Raw genomic sequence first — 21,223 nt, forward strand, 5'->3', positions numbered from 1 at the left:
ACTGGGACTCAAAAGTCACCCTGAGACAGACTGTTCTGCACTGTTCAGCTCCCATGTGCATCCTGTTGTCAACCCTGACTGGCTAACCAGTCACTTGCTTGCTGCTGGGAGCCCTCCTTGGGTCTGGAGAGAGCCAGACTTCCCTGGGCAGCAGGCCCTGATGGCTGTCTGTGCCCTGCAGGGCAGAGGGTGCTCATCACGGAGGAACTGCAGGACATGGAAGTGTACAAGGGCTCCTCAGCCACATTCTGCTGCCGTGTTGCCCCTGCTGACCACAGGCCTGTGCGCTGGTTCCTGGACGAGACACCCTTGCATGCCAATGAACTCAATGAAATCGTGGTCCAGCCTGGGGGGTACCATGTGCTCACCCTGCGGCAACTGGCGCTGAAGGACTCGGGTACTATCTACTTTGAGGAGGGTGACCAGAGGACCTCGGCCACCCTGCGGGTCACTGGTAGGTTTTGTACCTCAAGGCCAGGGCCATTTGGGGTGGGGATGTCATACTGTTCATGCTGCTCAGGGTACAGTTTGAGGAGGGTGGGAAACAGCTCAGGTGGCAGCTGAGTCATGTCTGAGCTTGGGTGCAGACTCATGGTGACGTGAAACTAGATGTCATCAGCATGGGGATCCTAGGAAGGCAGGTGTGTGCACTGGTGCTATTTGGGATGAACGCCCCTCGGTAATGCTCAGAATCCTGGTCAGCATGTCTGAAGGTGGCCTGCTCCCTGCCAGGGCGAGAGCCACACAGAGCCCACCCTGTCCCCTCAGCGTTCCCGTCTGTGGCTGCAGCCCGAGGCAGCGGCAGACATGGACAAGATGATGACCATCTGCAGCAGGGGCCTCTCTTGCAGTAACACCACAGCCTCAGGGACCCTGGCTCCTTTCTCTTCCTCCAGAGAAGCCGAGCATCTTTTCCCTGGAGCTCTCAGATGCCACGGTCACAGAAGGCGAGGACTTGACCCTCACGTGTGAGACCACTGCTCCTGACACCCCCATGCACTGGACCAAGGATGGGAAGATGCTGTGACCATCTGCTAGGTGCCAGCTGAGCTACGAGGGCTGCTGTGCACAGCTGGTCATCACAGGTGCCACCCAGCAGGATGGTGGGCGATATAAGTGTGAGGCTGGTGGGGCCTGGAGCAGCTCCATTGTCAGGGTCCAAGGTGAGCTCAGTGCCTGTGGCTCCCAGTCTACCTGGCAGGCAAGGGCTGGGGTGCATGGGTGTCCATGTCGGTGGGTGGCCTGAACTGCATGGCTGCCCTCCTGCTGCTGACCTGCCTCGCTCCTGGCTCCCTGGCTTTCTAGCCCGTTGGCTGGCCTCAGATTGCTTGGGCTGCCCCAACCTGGGCGGATGGGAACCAGGACCTCACCTCCCAGCCTGGAGGCTTAGGGTCTTAAGGTTGCAGGTTACAGGGCTGGTGCCTTCTGAAGCCGCCCGCCTGCATGTTCTATGTGTGTCTGGAATTAGGGTCCACTTCTAATTATCTGCCTCCCACACTGTGTTTGGAGGTCCTGGGTCAGGCTCCGGCACCCATTTCTTGGGGCATGCTGGTCTGCCGCAGGTCTGCCGTGTGCCTGCCCTGCTGGCCTGCCTCCTGTGACCCTTCAGGAGTGAGGCAGCAGGGCTGGGACCACCCCCACCCTGGCTGAGAACCTCGTGGCTGGGGGTTCCTGCTCAGGGAGGTGAGCAGAGCATGTCTCTCTGCAGCTCGGGCAGTTAGGTTCCAGGAGGCGCTGAGGGACTTGGAGCTGCCGGAGGGTGGTGCCGCCACGCTGCACTGTGTGCTCTCCTCGGTGGTGGCGCCCGTGGAGTGGCACCATGGGGAAGATGTCCTGAGGTCCAGCAGCAAGTACAGCCTGCGCCAGGAGGGTGCTGTGCTGGAGCTGGTCATCCGGGACCTGCAGCCCCAGGACGGGGGCAAGTATTCCTGCTCCTTCGGGGACCAGATGACCTCAGCAACACTCTCTGTGAAAGGTGAGCACCTCTGCCTGCCTGCCTGCCCACATAGCTGGACTGGCTGCTTGCCACTGCAGAACAAAGTGATGTTCTCTGTGTCTTTGGTCTCCTCAGCCCTGTCTGCCCAGTTCATAGGAAAACTGAGAAATAAGGAGGCCACGGAAGGGGCCACAGCCATGCTGCGCTGCGAGCTGAGCAAGGCGGCCCTTGTGGAGTGGAGGAAGGGGACAGAGCCCCTCAGAGATGGGGACAGACTGAGCCTGAAGCAGGAGGGGGCTGTGTGTGAGCTGTAGATCCAGGGCCTGGCAGAAGAGGATGCTGGGGAGTATTCGTGTGTGTGTGGGCAGGAGAGGACCTCGGCTACTCTGACCGTCAGGGGTAAGGACCTCTATGGCTGTGCAGGCATGTCTTGGTACCAAGTATGGACCCCACTCTCCATCAGCTTGTCCCTTTCCCTCCCGTCTGTGCCACCCTCCTCTTGTGGACCACAGGGTCCTTCCTGCTTCCTGGGCTGTCATGAACCAGGAGACTCCAGTGGCCATGGCCAGTGTCCCTGATGTCACTGTGGTCTCCCCTGTTACCCTGCTGGCTCGTCTTGTCCTTTGTCTGGTCACATGCTGTCTCCCAACATCACAGTGAACCTGAGGCCCTGTGTCTTCTGACCCTCCCCAGCTCTGCCTGCCCACTTCGTAGGAAGACTGAGGAGTAGGGAGGCCACGGAAGGGGCCACGGCCATGCTGCGTTGCGAGCTGAGCAAGGCGGCCCCCATGGAGTGGAGGAAGGGGACAGAGACCCTCACAGGCGGGGACAGACTGAGCCTGAGGCAGGAGGGGGCTGTGTGTGAGCAGCAGATCCAGGGCCTGGTTGAGGAGGACGGCGGGGAGTACTCGTGTGTGTGTGGGCAGGAGAGGACCACGGCCACGCTGACCGTCAGGGGTAAGGACCATGTGTGTCCTCAGGCACTGGCTGCTGTGTGTCTGAAGATAATTTCAGGTTCCTTGTGTGCTGTGTCTGCTGTATCCTCCACTGCTATGTGCTCTTAGGCTTCTCTCACACTTGCACTGTGGGGCCTGCTCAGACCCAGAGCAGCAGAGAGTGGGCTTTTCCCGGCCCCATGTGTCACAGCCTGGGATGGAGAATGTGGGTGAGGCCAAAGCATTAAGATGGCGCAGGAGGCCTTCAAGGAGTGCACACTGGAGAAGGGGGTGGGCGGGAGACAGAGGAGGAGCAAGTGGAGGGTACTCTGACGGGTGTCCCTGCAGCCAGGGCAGCTGCCTGCATTGGGGCCATCTGATGGGCAGGTGAGGGCCCCAGTGTCTGTTCAGTGTGGCGGGAAGGATCTCCCCCAGGTGTGAGGGGCCTCTCACCCAGGATGCTGCTGTCTCTGATCCCATGTCAAGAGTCAGGGAGGGACTCCTGGGGCAGTAAAGTGTATTGTGGGGCAGGGCATGGCCATCTGTTCACCTCCACCTGTAGTGGAGGCCCCACTGTGTGCATGGATGTTGGTGACCTCTGTGGAGAGGCCCCAGTGCCATGACATGATGGAGCATGGACGGAACGTGTTCCTGCACAGAGGTAGATCCCCGTGTGACAGAAGCATGTGCACACCAAAGCCCACCGTGTTGCTGCAGGATGCTGGAGGGAGGCCACCGGGAAGATGCTCCCTCCCTCGACTCAGGGAGCGCTGCCTGTGGCTGGGAAGTGGGACCCTGCTGACCACCTGGGAGCTGATTCCAGAACTGGGCGTGGCCCAGGAAGGACCAGAGGTGCACAGCCCTCCTGGGCCCTTCCAGAGAGTGCTTCACTTTCTAGGATGCTCCGAGGCCCTGTTGCCCTGAAGCCCCTGGGGCGGATGGACCTGGGCTGGTGGCTGGAGGGCCCCAGGAGCCAAGCTGTCCTCCCTTCTCTGTGGGGGCTACCCATGTGCTGCCGTGGATGGGCCATTGTTCATTTGTGGGTTATCTCGTCAACTCTGCTGTGGAGGCGAGCTTGCTGGCACTGTGAACAATGGGCATGGGCCCTGTGACTGTATGTTCCAGGGTGACAGTTCCAGGAGGAGAGTGGGGGCTTCTCTCCCTGGCCAGGGTGCTCCTTTTCTTGGTTTGCTCTGGAAGATGGAGTCGGGTGTGGTTATGGGAGAGTTTCAGACAGACTGTCGATGTCCCCAGCCATCTATCAAGATCAGAGAACAGCTGTTACAGAGAGCTTCAGAGAGGTTGTGGCCAGGCTAGGCCCTTCAATCTGGTGCTGTACAGAATCTGAGCTGGGCCAGGCCACAGAGGACACTGTGGAGTGGCACGGCCCTTCCAACCCATGTTCCTGCCCATCCGTCTGGGCCCTATGACCTTCTGTGGGCCTGTCCTCATGCTGAGGCCCTCTTCCATGTCTCACTGGCCTCCACATGAATGGACAGCCAGTCTGCTGTCCAACCCCCTGGGCCGCCTGTGTCTGGTGCTTCCATTCCTGTTTCCAGGTTGTCTCCCTTGCTGAGTGCCATGTCTTACCCCACGTGTTCTACAGAGACCCTGGTGTTCTTTGTGGCCTCCTCAGGCCAGTCCCGTTCATGCCAGGCATGAGATCCATGGATGTTGGAGCAGACCCTGGCTGGGAAGCGTGTGGGCAAGACCACTGGAAGCCTCAGCCCACAGCTAGTGCTGAGCAGCCCAGCACCGGACATGTCCAGCTGGGCTCACGTCCTCTCTGTACTGTCTGTGTCCTGTCTCTTCTGTGCACTCAAAGAGCATAATTGCATCCATGTCTTTCTGGCCCCCAGCCCTGCCTGCCAGGTTCACAGAGGGTCTGAGGAATGAGGAGGCTGTGGAAGGGGCCACGGCCACTCTGCGGTGTAAGCTGAGCAAAGAAACAGCAGTGGTGTGGAGGAAAGGAACAGAGACCCTCAGGGAAGGCCACAGACACAGCCTGCGACAGGAGGGAGCTATGTGTGAGCTGCAGATCCGGGGCCTGGCTCTGGAAGATGCTGGGGAGTACTCCTGCATGTGTGGGCAGGAGAGGACCTCTGCCATGCTGACCATCAAGAGTAAAGAATGTGTCCTCATGGGTTGTGGCTTGGCATTTTCGTGTCATCCACTGCCACTTTCTGCTCCATTTGTAGTACTGCTCCTGCATGGTCTGTGGCCCTGTCCTCTGCCTGGGGTCCTCCTGCTCTTGTTCATGTGCTGTGTTGTCCTCTCCACTGGCCACTTTCCTCCACATCTGTACATTAGTTCACTATCCACACCACGTGGCTATGTGTGTGGTTCTTTGTGGATCACATGTGCCTTTGGAGTCCTCCAGACTGCCCCATGTTCTCAGTGATTGCTTGGCCCTCCTCAGCCTTGCCTGCCAGATTCATAGGAGACCTGCCTGAGAAGCCAAGAGGCCACAGAAAGGTCCATGGTCACTCTGCTATGTAAGCTGAGCAAGGTGGCCCCTGTGGAGTGGAGGAAGGGGTCTGAGACCCTCAGGGATGGGGACCTGTACAGGCTGAGGCAGGAGGGGGCCACGTGTGAGCTGCAGATCCAGGGCCTGACTGTGGCAGAGGCTGGGGAGTACTCGTGCGTGTGTGGGCAGGAGAGGACCTCGGCAGTGCTGACCGTCAGGGGTAAAGACCTCCCATGACTGTGGGCTTGTTTGGGTTTCTGCCTTTGCTCTGTGTCCAGCCATGGCCATGCTGCCCCTGTTGTCCAGAAGGAGGGTGCCCTTTCCCTCTGTCTCATGCTGTTTCTCTGTCCTGCTTGGATTTCTGTCATAGCACTGCCCAGTGTACTAGTGCCTTGCCAGTCTCCCCAGGGACCTCATATGGCCAGCTGTCATGGAGGGACAGAGCTCCCACCTTGTTTTCCTAATCACCTTTTGTCGTTCCTCCTCAATCTCTGCATGCCACGTATAGCCCAAGATTTTCTTTTGGGGGTCCTGGGGGTTCTGATGCCCAGGGAGGTTCCCCAGCCTGGGCTCTGCACCTTGCCCCTGATTGCCAGTGTGTCCACGTGAGGCAGTCAGCACCTGCTGCCCCTCAGCATCTCAGGGGCATGAGGGACAATCCTGCCTGGGGATTACTGGGACAGCCTGGCCTGCAATGGGGAATTATGGCCTTTCCTGTGGACTCAGCCATGCCCTAGGGTCTGGCCTGGGGAGACACAAAGCCCTGCCCTGTGATCTGAGCCTCCTGTCCCTGTCCTGAGGTCTGGGAGGAACAGGGCCTTGTCCACAGTCTGGGAAGGATATTGCCTTGTCCTGTGGTCTTGGGGAGAATCACCCTTCCCTGGGGTCTGGTGGGAGTGGGACAAGGTCTTGTGCTGGCCAAATGACTATATGACTGGACTTGGCCCTGCTCTGGTGGTCCAAGGGGGACACATCCCTCTGGCAAGGCTAGAGGTTCTGAGGAGGAGGCTGCCATTAGAAAAGCCTGTGGCAGATCTCTGCTCTGCCCCCAGCTTCCTCACCTCCCTCATTACATAGACCGGTCCTGTGGAGGTAGGCCAAGGGGCTGGGAGAAGCTGGGCTCCCCAGCTCTGGCCAGCTGTGTGCCTGATCTTGACCCTGCCTCCTCCCCATCTGCAGTTCCACAGGCTGTGTTCTGGGAGCCCCTGCAGTGCCTGCAGGCTGAGGAGGGCTCCACAGCCAGGTTGCAGTGTGAGCTGTCCCTTCCCAATGCCACTGTGGTCTGGAGCAAGAATGGCCTGGAGCTGCAGGCTGATGGGCGCCTGGAGTTGCAGCAGCTAGGCTGCACCGCTGAGCTGGTGCTGCGGGACCTGCGCCGGGAAGACGCGGGCGAGTACAGTTGTGCTTGTGGCTCCCAGGCTACCGCGCCACCCTCACGGTCACAGGTGACCTCACAAGACAGGGCGAAGCCTAGCGTGGGTGCAGAGTCCCCGCTGACCCTCAAGGCTGCAACCCTGGGGGGGGGGGGTCCCAGCAGAGAGGACCTGGCTCAGTGGGGCGGGGCGGACCTGCCCTAATAACTTTGCTCGCTCCTCCCACCTCGTGGTTCTGCCCGCCCAGTTCCTCCCTGCGCCCCAAGACCAAAGGACAAGGCTGTGGACAAGGCCCTGTTCCTCCCAGATCCCAGGACAGGGAGCACCACCTAACCTTTCCTCTTTCTCTCTTCCTTACCCGTTGGGTGCCTCTTCCTGTGCAGTCCCCCAATTCCTCCTGGTGGCTGTGATCCCACCCCCTCCCCGTAGTGCGGGGGTCTTGCCCCTGTGCGAAGCCGCTCGCGTGTCCTCTGCTTCTCTATATCCGCTCCAGGACCTCGCTTCCCTGGGTCTCTCCTTTTCTGGTAGCTTTGCTGGCTGGTATTGCCTCTGCCCCATGCAGTTCCCCAGTTGTTTCTTCCCAAGGGTATGCCTTGTGGGTCCGGCTCAGGATTTGCCCAGATGTGGTTCTCCACCTACACGGTTAAATGCTCAGGGTCTCGCTGTCATGTTCTCTTTCCTGCCCCGCAGCTGCACCTGTGGGGTTCCTCTGGGAGCTGCAGGCCTTAGAGGTGGATGAGGGAGCTACAGCGCACCTGCGCTGAGAGCTGAGCCAGGCGGGAGCGAGCATGGAGTGGCGCAAGGGCTCCCTGCAGCTCTTCCCCTGCGCCAAGTACCAGATGGTACAGGAGGGCTCCGCTGCTGAGCTGCTGGTGCGCGGGGCGGAGCAGGAAGATGCAGGAGACTACACCTGCGATGCGGGTCAGGCGCAGACCACAGCCTCTCTTTCCATCCGCTGTGAGCTGCCCACTGGCACCTGTGCTTCCCCAGCAGCCTCATACCTCAGGGGTGGGCAGGCACCTTGCTCAAGGCGAACATGAGGTGGGAACCTGCAGTCTTCAGCTTTCCTTTCTTGTCCCTCAGCCTCCAAGCCCAAGTTCAAGACGCGGCTGCAGAGCGTGGAGCAGGAGGCAGGCGGCATGGCTCGGCTCTGTTGCCAGCTGAGCGAGGCTGAGCCAGGGGCCCCTGTGCAGTGGCTAAAGGAGGGCGTGGAGCTGCCTATGGGCCCCAAATATGAGATGTGGTGCCAAGGGGCCATGTGCGAGCTGTTGGTCCATGGGCTGGAGACCAAGGACACGGTAGAGTATGCCTGTGTGGTGGGTGGCCAGAAAACCTTGGCCTCTCTCAGGGTCAGAGGTGAGCCAACCAGGACCTCGTGACACACCCTCTTCCTGACAGCTCCCCTGGGGGCATACCTGGCTGTGACAAGTGCAGCTCACAGGGTGGTGGAGGTCCCTCAGGTTATAGGCTCTCTTCTTGCTACTCCACCCCCATTCTGATCCTCCAAGAGAAGGGCTTTATGGGGGTAGGCATGAAGCCTGCAGCACTGAAGGCTGTGCTCCCTCCTGCCCCCCAGCTGGCAGCAGACTGGCCTGAGCTGACCTGGTGGCCCTTTCTGGCACCTACCTGCTCTTCCTGAAGGTCTTACTTTCCTGGTGACCTGGCCAGGACTGGGCCTGCAGCAATGTTGGAGCCAAACAGGGCATCTATCCACTGTCCTGCAACCAGAGCTGTACCCTTGGCCTTGGGGAGATAGCTGCCCCAGCTATTTCTAGACTCATTGAGTGAAGCAGCTGGCAAATGCCACACAAGGCAGAGGAGTGTTAGGTGGCCAGGAAGGCTTTCTAGAGGGGCACTGGGGCTGGCCCAGCCTGAAAAGGGACTCTTCTTACCACCCACTAGAGCCTGAGGTGACCATCGTGAGGGGCCTGGTTGATGCCGAAGTGCAGGCTGACGAGGATATGGAGTTCAGCTGTGAGGTGTCACAGGCTGGGGCCACAGATGTGCAGTGACGCCTCCAGGGCCTGCCACTGCAGAGCAACGAGGTGACAGAGGTGGCTGTTCGGGATGGCTGCATCCACACACTCCAGCTGAAGGGTGTGACACTTGAGGACGCTGGCACCGTGTCCTTCCATGTGGGCAGCCATGCATCTTCTGCTCAGCTCACTGTCAGAGGTAGCCAGCTCTGGGTGGGCCTGCCCTATCACTGCCCCTGGGAGGCTGTCCTGGCCCAGCCTCTGTTCGGGACAGAAGTGGACAGCAAGGGTCCCTGCTTTTGGGATCCTTGGGTGTTGGTAGAGAGAGGGACTATGAACTGGCCATTTCTTAGTAGCCCCAGTCAGGACGGAATGATTCTGGGCTGAAGACTGAGTCATGCTGGTGAGCAGGCAGTGGTGGGCTTCCCAGAGCTTACCAGTTTTAAAGCTCCAGTTTCCCTCTCCTGATTTTCATGAGGGGTCATTGCAGACTGGCCGCCCCAGCCTTCAGCCATCTTGGCATTTCCCTTTGTTCAGATCCCTGGCTAGAGGAAGGACTGATAACACACCCCCATGTACTGTCTTCAGGAATTGGGGTGGGGTCACCAGGGAGGACCCCCAGAATATGGAAGCTATGCTAAAGAAGGGAGCATCCTGGACACAGAGGCTGACACCCATGCCTACCCTGTGTCTAGTCCCAGAGGTGACCATCCTGGAGCCCCTGCAAGACATGCAGCTGAATGAAGGCCAGGATGCCCACTTCCGGTGCCGGCTGTCCACAGCTGCAAGCCAGGTAGCCCGCTGGGCTTTGGGAGGGGTACCTCTGCAGGCCAACGAGATGAATGACATCACTGTGGAGCAGGGCACCCTTCACTTGCTCACCCTGCACAAGTTGGGGCTCTGGGACCTGTTCCACTTGGACAGGGATGGTTCCAGCTCCATTCAGAAAGACCCTCCACTAGGGGGTCGGGTTAAGGAGGTGATGAGCCCCATCACTAGGGGCTGGCTAGATGGACCAGTCCTTCCTGTCAGGATGAGTTGGCCAGGGCTAAGCATCTTCCTCCCTGTGTCCTCAGGTGACCCCTGAAGATGCGGGAACCATCAGTTTCCAAGTGGGTTCATGCAGCTCAGAAGCCCAGCTGAAAGTCACAGGTGGGCAGCTCTCTCCCATACCTAGGCCCTGGCCTGTGGATGCCTGTTTTCAGGGCACCACAGCATCTTGCCTAGTGGCAGCTGGTGTGTGTGTGAGTGTGTGTGTGTGTGTGTGTGTGTGTGTGTGTGTGTGTTGGTGTGGGGAAGAAACCCTAGACTTAGCAATTTTCCAGTCCTTGATCCCTCAAGTCATGGAGTGGGGTAGGCTGGTGAAGATCTTGAGGAATGCTGTGTATAGGGGGAACACAGGCCAGGACTGGTATTCTCTGTAGGAGAGCCTTGCTGCCTTGGACCCTGAGGTGGAGACAGGGTCTTTTGGACATCATCTTCCAATGCCTGTCCTTCTGATATGGTCCATGTGGGCCCACACACATCCATGTTGAAACGCTCTTGGATACCACACAAGCTCAAAGGTGTGGATGCAACAGCTGATGCGTGACACCTGTGTGGACTCAGGCATGGTGCACATGGCCCCAGAATGCAAACAGGACTTTAGGAATCTTCAACTTGGATTGTACCTTGACTCCACAGGTCACTCTTGAGTGCATTCCCTTGCTGCCCTATTCCAGGTTCTCAGACTGGTCCCATCAGTCCACACCAATCATCCATTTATCCATCCACCCATTAACCACCTCTCCATCCACCCTCCCATCCATCCATCTCTATCCATACACTTATTTATCAACCATCCATCCATCTACCATTCATTCATTTACTACCACCATCTGTCCACTGTCCACTCACGCACCCATTATCCATCTATCTATCCCTCCACTTTCCGTTCATCTATTACCTATCTTCCATATCTAGCTATCCACATACCTTTCCACTCATCCTCTGTCCATCCATTTATCACACATTCATCCATCTACCACCAGTTCATTATCCTTCTGTCCATCCACTAACCCATTAACTATCCATCCATCCACCCATCAACCATCTACCAGCCACTATCAAACCACTTATCTACTCACCATTGAGCAAGCCCCTACCATGGTCAACTCCTGGACCTTGAGGTCCAAAGGTAGCTTTGCCCTCAGGGATTCCCCATCTGCTTGGAGGAGCTGGACATGGAGACAGTGTATGTTTGAATCTCATGCTCTCCTCCCCAAAAACCTAAAGAATAAACAGATATGGTCAGCTCTGTGGCCTGGGGGCTGGGAAAGGCTACTTAGTGCCTTAGGTTGAGTGATGAAGATGAAGTGTCATGGGTTTCCTGAATGGGAGCAGTGCAGGAAGGGCCTTGTGTGTTCCTGGGGCGATGACTATGTGGGGGTGACATGGCTCTGTGTCCCTTGCCTGGGAAAGATGGCTCATTATGCATCAGGACAGTGATCTCAGGGGGAGGGCCCTGGGCCTAGGTGTGTGAATGGATGGCCAGGTAGGGGTGTGATAGGCAGGCCTGGGAACTGTTGCTCGGGGCAAGACCCAGGAGCTGGCAGAGCATGAGAAGGAGGTGCAGATGTACACTTGGGGAAGGCAGGTGCTGGTGGGGTGCATCGAAGGGGAGGAGTGTGGAGAGGCTCCTGAAGGAGGGCTTGCTGGGGTGGGCATGGGGGCTGCCCTGCACATCACTGTCCTGATGGGCTCTGGTGTCTGCCAGTGACTCCCACCTGCCCCTTGTGGCCCACCTCCTGGGGTAAAGGCATCTAGGCCTTAACAAGCTGAACAGTGTCTCTGTCTTCACAAGGAGGCCCCAGGATGGCCTGTGGAAAGCGCTCAGAGAAGCACAGGGTGGTGGTGACATCCTCCCTACCTGGCCCTAGGCAGCAGGTGGTGGAAGAAGTCTCTGTCTGGTCCTACTGGCTGGCCTGTGGGGATGGGAGGATTAGACGTGGATGCTGGTATCCTCTTCCTCCAACCACCCTGAGTGTCCATCAGGAGGTAGACAGGATGGAGACTGTATGGAGGGCACAGGAGGGCAGGCATGATTCATCTGGGAAGTCCCTGAGCTCGGACCTTCTGTGTGACAGGGACAGGAATTTTTGTATCCAGCATCAGGGCCCTGAACCCTGGGGCTGAGGGACTTAAGAGGAAAACTGGATGAGGTGCCCTCTTGGGATTGAAGATGCCCCCAAGGACAGAGAGGTCCCCTTCTGAGGCCAGCCACCACCTCTGGGGAGAAGCAGGTGCTGGGGCCTCTGCTTCCTGCCCTAACCTGGGTCAGACGAGGCATCCGCACTAGAAGGAGCCCCAGTCATGGGGCTTGGGGCTTGTCTTCTCTCCTGATGATCAGGGTACCATGCATGGCATGGCCTCCTCTGGGTGAAACCTGTAGTGTTCTGATGGGGTGTGAGCTGGGCTCACCGTGGTGGCCTCTGTGCTTCCCTCTGTGATGAGGGTGGATTTCTAGATCCCAGGGCTCAGGTCATCCTTTTGGTCTGGATGGTGCCAGCAGGCCCCAGGGTGGCCCCACACCAGTGAGTCTCATAGCTAGGCTAGCACATCCCATTTCTGACATCTGTTCTAGAGAATGGTCACTATTCTCTTCCTGTCATACTTCCTCAACCTAGAACATTTGACCAGACACTCACAACAGACATAAGCAGTTCTCCAGTGGACACCCACTGGGTGTCTTGTGATTCGGTTCTGACACTATCTACCCAGATTTAGCACAGACCCTGCAAGCTAAGGGCTCAGTCCATAGGCTTCCCCGGCTTCAGATGTCAATGGCAAATCTCAGGTTGCTACCCAAACTTCTGAGTGGCTTCAAGTGAGGGCTCCCACTGTCCTCTCCTCATGCTTGACCAGTTTGCTAGGACAACTCACAGAAGTCAGGGACACACTCATCTTGGATAGCTTGTTGCAGAGGTTCCCGCTCAGGGACAGCCAGGTGAAAGACAAGAATGGGAAAGGACACAGATTCCATGTCCTCTCCACGCTGCCCTCCCAGCCTGTGTTCAGCATTGTGGAAGCTCATCTGGTCTTGTTAAGAGTTTGTCTTATGGAGATTGATGTCCAACCACCCTGCTTTCTCAGAGGATGGGACTGAGCCTTGTAACCCTGTAATCACTTGATCTTCTTGGTGACCAGTCCTTTCCTGAAGCTGTCTCAGGGCTGGACCTGAGTCACCCCATTAACATAATCTCAGGTGTGATTAAAAGAAAAAAAGAGCCTGTTATATATAACGAAGGGACTTGCAGCATTTTCAGGAGATTCTGCTGGGTTAGGAGCTCTGGGCCAGGAACTGGGCATAAAGAGAAAACCTGCTATCATAGGACACACCTGCACCAGTAGCCCCAGGTAGCCTCTAAGTGATGGACCCAGCCCTCCTTCTTGCCCTCTTATGCAGAGGCTGCACTGTGCCTGGTCCGTGGCCTGCAGAGTGTGGACGTCTTCGCAGGGGAGGTGGCCATGTTCTCCTGTGAGGTGTCTCGTGCAGGTGGGCCAGAGGCCCGCTGGTGGCTGGATGGCACCTTGCTACAGGACAGCCCCCAGAGTGCCATCACTGTGCGTGATGGGACCTTTCACTCCCTCACACTCTCGGGCCTGGGGGTGGCCGACTCAGGCACCATCACCTTCCGCACAGGGCCCCTGGTCTCCACAGCTAAGTTATTGGTCAAAGGTATTGACCACTGGGGACTTCCCCATGCTGGTGCTTCTGCTCCTGCTGCCACATGCTTCCTACAGGCTCCTGGGGAAAGGGGGAGGATGGGCACTGAGGGTGGGGACTGTCCCCAGAGCCAGAGGCTGGGCATCACTCTACATGTGCCACCTACCCTGGGCACCCCCAGGGGGCACAGTGGGCAGCTCTTACTTTTGAATGGGAGATCTAGCTGGAGGCTAGGTCCACTGCCACCTGCCAGGTAGGGCCAGTGCATTGCCGCCTGCTTGGCCACCAGTCACCTAGTTAGCTGCACATCCCCAGCCACAGGGGCCAGTCCCTTTGGGGGCGTTTTTGGGCTTCTGAGGGGAGGCCCATGCCCTTGGCCCTGGCCTACCTGTCCCTGCTCACATCTGCTCCTCTGCTGTAAGCTCAGCTGAGATCCATGCCCTTCTGGGGAGGAGCTGACCAGACAGGGAGAGTAGCAGCTGCTAGGGTCTCCCTAGCCTCTTCCCAACAGCTCTGCCTGGTGCCTGCTGTGTGCTGTCATGTAAAATGTGTTGAGATTTCAACAAATGGAGATGGAATGGGGGCCCTGGGTGGGCAGCAAGGCCCCTGGAGAGGAGCAAGCAGGGCAGGGGTTCTGGGTTCTGGGGCAGGCCCTAGGACATCCAGAGGAGCCTTTCCAGTGGCGTATGTTTCTGGGGGCCAGCAGGTATGTGGGGCCAGAGGAGCTCTGTCTGGACAGAGGTGAAGCCTAGGCACTATGCTCATGAGTGAGGTGTGTCTGATGGAGGGCTCTGGGCTGCGGTGTGGGTTCCCTTCCTAGCCACATGCCAGGCAGCTCCTGCTAAATTGTCACTATGAAGCTCCATGCTTGCAGCCGCTGAAGCCACTAACACTGAGTGGGGTGGGTGGGCCATGGTAGTGCTGTTCCTCAGGGCTGATGCGTGTCCGGCATGTTGGCCGACAGATCCTACGGTGGAGGTGGTCAGTGCCATGCAGGACCTGGCAGTGGAGGAGGGTGGCTCTGCCGAACTCCTCTGCCAATACTCACGGCCGGTACAGGCCACATGGAAGATGGACGAGCGGGAGGTACATGCAGATGGGCACCGTGTCATCATAGAGCAGGACTGGACTGTAGCCAGGCTGACCTTCAGGCCGGCCCTGCCCTGTGACAGTGGCATCTATTCTTGTGAGGCCGCAGGCACTCGCGTGGTGGCACTGCTACAAGTGCAAGGTGAGGCCACCTGGCGGGCATCCCAGGTCCAGCACGGCTTTGGCATGGCTCTGACCATGCAGCAATGGTGGAGTGGCAGGCAGCAACAGCCAGCTCCGCACTACAGGGGACCTACATAGCGGGAACAGGCCGGTGGCAGGCACCTGCCCTGGGCATTGCACTGCTGCCGGATCAGGGCATGCTGCTGCTGAGCTTGTGCTTCTGGGAGGAACCATGGCCAAGAGAACCTGAGAGGGATGGGGGGACAGGGGCTGAGGACCAGGGAGGCCTCCATCAGCAGGGCTATGGGGGGAATGTACCTGAGCAGTAGCAGGGCCAGGAGTGCTATTGGGACACGAGGACAGGGTTGTGTCCATGCCTGTGACTGAGCTGGCTGGGTGGTGTGAGTCTGCGGTCTGTGAATACCTGTGAGTTTCCTGTGGTCAGGAGACCACTGTTGATGTGAGGGGTCCAAAGGGTGGGCGGGGTGTGGAGGGAACACTACAGGCCTGGGTGCCGCCCTCCTGAAGCTGCTGGCTCTCCCAAGGTACAGTGAGGTCAGCAGTCCCTGAGCCTTGCTCTCCCTACAGCCAAGAACACCGTGGTCCGGGGCCTGGAGAATGTGGATGTACCTGAGGGTGGGGAGGCCTTGTTTGAGTGCCAGCTGTCCCGGCCTGAGGTGGCTGCCCACACCTGGCTGATGGACGATGAGCCCGTGCACACCTCGGAGAATGCGGAGGTGGTATATTTCGAGAACGGCCTGCGACACCTACTGCTGCTCAAAAACCTGAGGCCACAGGACAGTTGTTGGGTGACTTTCCTGGCTGGGGACATGGTCACCTCTGCTTTCCTCACCGTCAGAGGTAATGACAATGAGAGCTGGCGGGGCGGAGGTGGGTGAGACCTCTCCCACAGGAGGTTGGGCCACTTTCTGGGCAGCCCAAGGTGGCTTCCAGGACTCTCCCACCAGAAGGGAAGTTGCTCCTTGGGAACCCCCACTCTACCTCCAAAAAGAGTTGTCTGGACTGCTCACTCAGGGGATGGGGCCTGGGACAGGAACAGCTTGCAGGAGAGTCCTCCACCTGGGCTGGTGGCCTCTGGGAGAGTGCTGGGGCCCTGCACGGCTGCCGGATCAGGGCATGCTGCTGCTGAGCTTGTGCTTCTGGGGGAACCATGGCCAAGAGAACCCGAGAGGGAGTGGGGACAGGGGCCGAGGACCAGGGAGGCCTCCATCAGCAGGGCCATGGGGGGAGTGAACCTGCACAGCAGCAGGGCCAGGCGTGCTGTTGGGACATGAGGACAGGTTTTGTCTATGCCTGTGACTGAGCGGCTGGGTGGTGTGAGTCTGCTGTCTGTGAACACCTGGGAGAGGGCGGGGCCTGGAGAGTTGGCTGGAGGCAGGACATCAGTCTTTGAGACAAGCCCTGCGGCTAGGGAATGGAGTGAGATGTGGGGAGCCCAAAGGGGGTCTCCAAGACTCCTCCAGGGGCTGGGCAGCGCTCCCAGGACTGGAGTGCAGCTTCCAGTGCAGGGTGTGTGTCTCCCAGGCCCCTCCAGTGTGGGGCTCTGCAGGTAGGGAGAGCTGGTGGAGATGGGATCTCTGTCCACTCCCACTCAGTGGGAAACCCAGTGGGCCGTGCTGGGCTTGCCCTCTCTGGACCCTCCTACACACCCGCATTCATTCCACCCCTGACTGCAGGCTGGCGCCTGGAAGTCCTGGAGGCCCCCAAGGATGTGGTGGTGCGAGCTGGCACACAGGCTCGATTCACCTGCGTGCTCAGGGAGGCCCTGCCAGTGGGCGAAGCCACCTGGTACATCAACGGAACTGCGGTACAGCCTGACAACGACGACTGGACCGTCACTGCTGATGGCAGCCACCACACCCTGCTGCTACGCAATGCACAGCTACACCATGCTGGGGAGGTCACCTTTGCTGCCCGAGACACAGTGACCTCAGCTCGACTTTCAGTGTTGGGTGGGTGGTTTGTGTGTGTGAAGGTGTGTCCCTTCTCTGCAGATTGGGTCACAATCCTGACACTAGGGTGGATGACCATCCTGGGCTGGGTCCTGCTATGAATCTGTCCCACCCCCAGAGTCTTAGGATGCTCCCTCCATTCCTAGGTAGCTTCTCCTGCAGGTGTGTGGGCCAGGTCACTAAAGTCTCAGGGCTGCTGTTGATCAGATGTGTCCTGGCTCAACCCTGAGTACCCCCTGAGGCCATGATCCCCAGATCACCACCTACCTTCCCCTGCTTTGTACCTGGGAGAGGTCCAAGCTGGGCCCTTGAGGGGTGGGCAGGAGGATCAAGGTTTCCAATCCATACGTGCTGGGGGCTCTCACTGGCCTCCCACTCAGAGTGGGCTCTGGGTATGATCTCACGATGGTAGAGAAACGTATCAGCATCCCTTGCTACCAGGGCTCAGGGGAGGTGATCTGCCCAGTGCCTACACTGTGTCCAAACCAGACTCAGGGGTTGCTGGAGGGGGCCCGCAAGTCCCAGTGAATACACTGACCTACTCTTCTTCCCTGCAGGCCTCCCTGATCCCCCAGAAGATGCCGAAGTGGTGGGTCGCAGTGGCCACTCCGTGACGCTGTCCTGGGTGGCTCCCACAAGCAATGGTGGAGGGGGTCTGTGTGGCTAACGGGTAGAGATGAAGGAGGGGTCCAAGAGCCAGTGGCATTTGTGCCACGAGCTCGTGCCCGGGCCTGAGTGTGTAGTGGAGATGGACTGACTCCTGGGGAGACCTACCGTTTCCGAGTGGCTGCTGTGGGCCCTGCAGGTGCTGGGGAGCCTGTGCACCTGCCCCAGATGGTCAGGCTGGGTGAGTAGCCATCTTGGTCCTGGAGAATGCCCAGCTTCTCCAAGGTGGAGGGAAGAGTTGGCAGGGTGAGGTCTGGACCCTGGAATGCCCCCACACCTGATGTGGCCTGTCCTCCATGGACACTGTTCCCCAGCAGAACCAGTGGAGCCTGCACCTCCCCCGCCCCCTATCCCTGTGAGCCGGCAGGTGGTGGCCTGAGAGGATGTCTGTCTGGAGATGGAGGTGGCAGCTGAGGCCAGCGAGGTTGTCTGGCACAAGGGGACGGAGTGCATCCAACCCAGTGGGCACTTTGAGGTCCTTTCCCGGGGGCGGCAGCAGACACTGGTGATCAAGGGCTTTAGGGAAGAAGACCAGGGCAAGTACCACTGTGGCCCTGCCCATGCCCTGGTCTCCATGGAGGCTGCTACCTTCCAGGGTGAGTACTAGGTTTTGGGCTGGGAAACCTTGAATGTGGAAGGGGGTGGCCTGTCCCACCCCATCACTTTCTCCCGGGAGGTTGTCAGTGCCCCACCTCGGAGCCTGATCCAGGTGCATTCCCTGTGCATGTGTCCCACCCCTGCAGTGTGGGCCTGTGAATCTAGGCCCAGGCTCACTGTGCAGAGCCATTTTCTGTTCTGGTCACCACATTGTCTATGCAGGAGGTGAACTGACATAGGGAGGGAAGACTGAAGCTCAGTGCTTCTAGTCCTGGTAAAACCAGTTGCCAAGTGGGGAACAGAGGTCCAGTGATAGGCTTGGGGTCACAGCTCTGGTGATACCCTCCTGCTCTCCTCAGTGGTGCTGACCCCTGGCTCTGGGGACAAGGCTCCCACACAGCCCAGCCTGCCCCCTGAGGCAGCCCAGGAGGGTGACCTGCACCTGATGTGGGAGGCCCTGGCCAAGAAGCGTCGCATGAGCCGTGAACCCACGCTGGACTCCATCAGTGAGCTTCCAGAGGAAGATGGCCACGTGCATCACCTACAGCAGGAGGTGGAGGAGGTGGCCCCTGACTTCTCTGAGGGCTACTCCACAGCTGATGAGCTGGCACGCACTGGAGAGGCTGACCTCTAGCACACCAGCTCTGACAACGAGTCCCGGGCAGGCACACCTTCCCTGGTTACTTACCTCAAGAAGGCTGGGCGGCCTGGGGTCTCACTCCTGGTCAGCAAGGTGAGCCTCTACTTGGCTTGCAAGGGGAGGCCCAGTGTTTTACCCTTGCCACTACCACCCACGTGCTTGTCCCTCCTTCCACCGATTTCTCCACCCGTCCATCATCCATCTATTTGCTAAAGCCTTTTCCTATGAAGCTGGGGCCAGTCTCTCTGGTGTTCCTCATTACCCATCAGTCCCCAGTGGGAACTGTATAGAGTGATTTCAGGGAGTTGGGCTTGCTTTGTGATAGCAACAAGAGCCAGCAGGTACCTCATACTCCATGAGGCTGGCACAGTTGCCAGGGCCTGAGAGGCAGAATGGATAGCCGTGCGGAGATCAGTGCTGGGCCCTGGTCTTGTGTGTCTGGCCTCGGGGCCCCTGTCTCACTGTGATACTGTGCTCTGTGCCCACAGGCCAGGGCCCCAGCACCCTCCTCTGTGGAACCACAGAAGCAGCAGGAGCACCCAGCCCAGGTGCACCCACCACCGATAGGTCTGAGTGCTGAGGATCTGGGCGACCCCTCCATGGACAAGGCAGCAGTGAAGATTCAGGCTGCCTTTAAAGGCTACAAGGTCCGGAAGGAGATGAAGCAGCAGGAAGGACCCGTATTCTCCCACACATTTGGGGACACTGAGGCCCAGGTGGGGGATGCCCTGAGGCTGGAGTGTGTGGTAGCCAGCAAGGCTGATGTGCGAGCATGCTGGCTGAAAGACGGCGTAGAGCTCACTGACGGGCAGCACCACCACATTGACCAGCTCGCGAATGGGACGTGCACCCTGCTGGTCACTGGCCTGGGCCGTGCCGACACTGGTCGCTACACCTGTCAGGTGAGCAACAAGTTTGGCTGTGTGAGCCATAGCGCCTGTGTGGTGGTCAGTGGCACCGAGAGTGAGGCTGAGAGCTCCTCCCGGGGCGAGCTGGACGACGCCTTCCACCGCACTGCCTGGCGTCTGCACCGGCTCTTCCGCACCAAAGGCCCAGCGGAGGTTTCTGATGAGGAGCTGTTTCTTAGCGCTGACGAGGGTTCCCGGGAGCCAGAGCAACCTGCGGACTGGCAGACCTACCGCGAGGATGAGAATTTTGTCTGCATCCGTTTCGAGGCCCTAGCCGAAGCTCACAGGGCAGTCATCTGCTTCCGAGAGATGTTCACCACCATGGGCATCGGGGTGGAGATCAGCCTGGTGGAGCAGGGGCCCAGGGGGGTGGAGATGCGCATTGGCAAGGTGGCCCCTGCCCCTGCAGCACCTCTGGAGCCAGTGTCCACTCAGCTGACTTCTGATGCCGGTGAGTCCAACTGCTCCACAGAGTTGGGTCTGGAGCTGGAGTCCAAGGGGGTAGAGGAGGAGTGAGGCCAGCAGTGGCCAGCACCAGCTGAGAGGTCCAGGGGTTACCTGGGCTCCAGCACTCTGCAAGTGCAGCCTCCGAGGTGTAAAAAGTCCCGACTCATTGAACAAAGCTGAATTTGAATCCCAGAGCTGAATTTGAATCCCAGCTCTGCTTCTTATTAGCTGTGTGAGCTTAGGGAAGCCACATAGTCTATCAGAGCCTCGGCTTTCATGTGGGCAAAATGGGAATGTGAATACTTACTTTCTGGAGAGTTTTATTTATTTTTTCCCAAGGAGTCTTGGAGATATAACCCGTATAGAACAGGCACCGACTTCCACAAGGCACTTCACTTCCATTTCACCCACTGAGTTACTTATCAGCCACGCCACTGTGCCTGCATCTCTGCAGGGACAGGAGGTAGCTGGGATCAGTTACCCTGGCACGCCCAGAAGTTGCTCTCCTACAGTCCAGATCCCGAACAGCCCTCAGCCTTCCGCAGTTACTGCTCTTCCCATCCCTGTCTAGCGCTTCATCCCTCTTGCCTCCTGGTGGCCTGGGCAGCAGGAGAGACTTTTAGAGAGCTGGGAAGAGGGCTAAGCCTAGCAGGCAAGCTTCAGGGTCTGTGTCACGTCAAGTCTGCAGGTGCTCCCACATGGCCTGTTGCCGGGCAGCTCACACATGTCAGACCACCCAGCTGGTGTGATCGGTGTGTTTGTGGCCACAGGCGTGAGTGGCATGCCCAGGCTAACATGCTACATGCCCTGTCTGCTGTTCTAGCCCCCGTGTTCCTGACGGAGCTGCAGAACCAGGAGGTGCAGGATGGGTACCCCTTGAGCTTCGACTGCATGGTGACGGGCCAACCTGTGTCCAGTGTTCGCTGGTTCAAGGATGGGAAGTTGCTGGAGGAGGATGACCACTACATGATCAATGAGGACCAGCAGGGTGGCCACCAGCTCATCATCACTGCTGTGGTGCCCACAGACATGGGCGTCTATCGCTGCCTGGCGGAGAACAGCGTGGGCGTCTCTTCCACCAAGGCTGCGCTCCGAGTGGAGCGTGAGTGCACTCTGGGGGTCTGTGTTACCAGGGTGGGGATTAGAGTCTCCTGAGCAGGGCTAGAAGAGTGATCCAGGGCTCTGGTCTTAGACCAGATAGGAGTTAGGGCCTCCAGGTCTTAAGCTGGTGGAGACTTCCCTTGAGCCAAGCTCAAGGCCACAGTTCCCCTGGGAGCCCAGTGGTGGAGGGTGGAGGTCTCTTGTGTCTGCCGAAGGCGTCCAGGCTGGGGAGACCAGGAAGGTGTGGAAGAGGAACCAGGGGAGCCCAGCTGCTCAGCCACTGCCTT

The 21,223-nt window shown here is 58.7% G+C and overlaps 1 protein-coding gene across 1 annotated transcript in view; it reads left to right on the forward strand.

The window, feature by feature from the left end:
• LOC144250408 (obscurin-like) overlaps positions 1-21,223 on the forward strand; it is a 108,470-nt gene that overhangs the window by 57,286 nt on the left and 29,961 nt on the right. Inside the window, 23 exon segments of the mRNA XM_077793216.1 lie at positions 182-454; positions 897-1,163; positions 1,709-1,975; positions 2,072-2,335; positions 2,630-2,893; positions 4,731-4,994; positions 5,291-5,316; positions 5,318-5,558; positions 6,518-6,760; positions 6,763-6,783; positions 7,402-7,668; positions 7,795-8,067; positions 8,614-8,886; positions 9,383-9,577; positions 9,762-9,839; positions 15,193-15,465; positions 16,302-16,577; positions 17,135-17,322; positions 17,325-17,424; positions 17,558-17,839; positions 18,200-18,573; positions 18,969-19,839; positions 20,659-20,937. Of these exon segments, the coding sequence (XP_077649342.1) occupies positions 182-454; positions 897-1,163; positions 1,709-1,975; positions 2,072-2,335; positions 2,630-2,893; positions 4,731-4,994; positions 5,291-5,316; positions 5,318-5,558; positions 6,518-6,760; positions 6,763-6,783; positions 7,402-7,668; positions 7,795-8,067; positions 8,614-8,886; positions 9,383-9,577; positions 9,762-9,839; positions 15,193-15,465; positions 16,302-16,577; positions 17,135-17,322; positions 17,325-17,424; positions 17,558-17,839; positions 18,200-18,573; positions 18,969-19,839; positions 20,659-20,937 (5,859 nt within the window).

This window comes from Urocitellus parryii, chromosome 1, assembly GCF_045843805.1.
Source record: "Urocitellus parryii isolate mUroPar1 chromosome 1, mUroPar1.hap1, whole genome shotgun sequence".
NCBI lineage: Eukaryota > Metazoa > Chordata > Mammalia > Rodentia > Sciuridae > Urocitellus > Urocitellus parryii.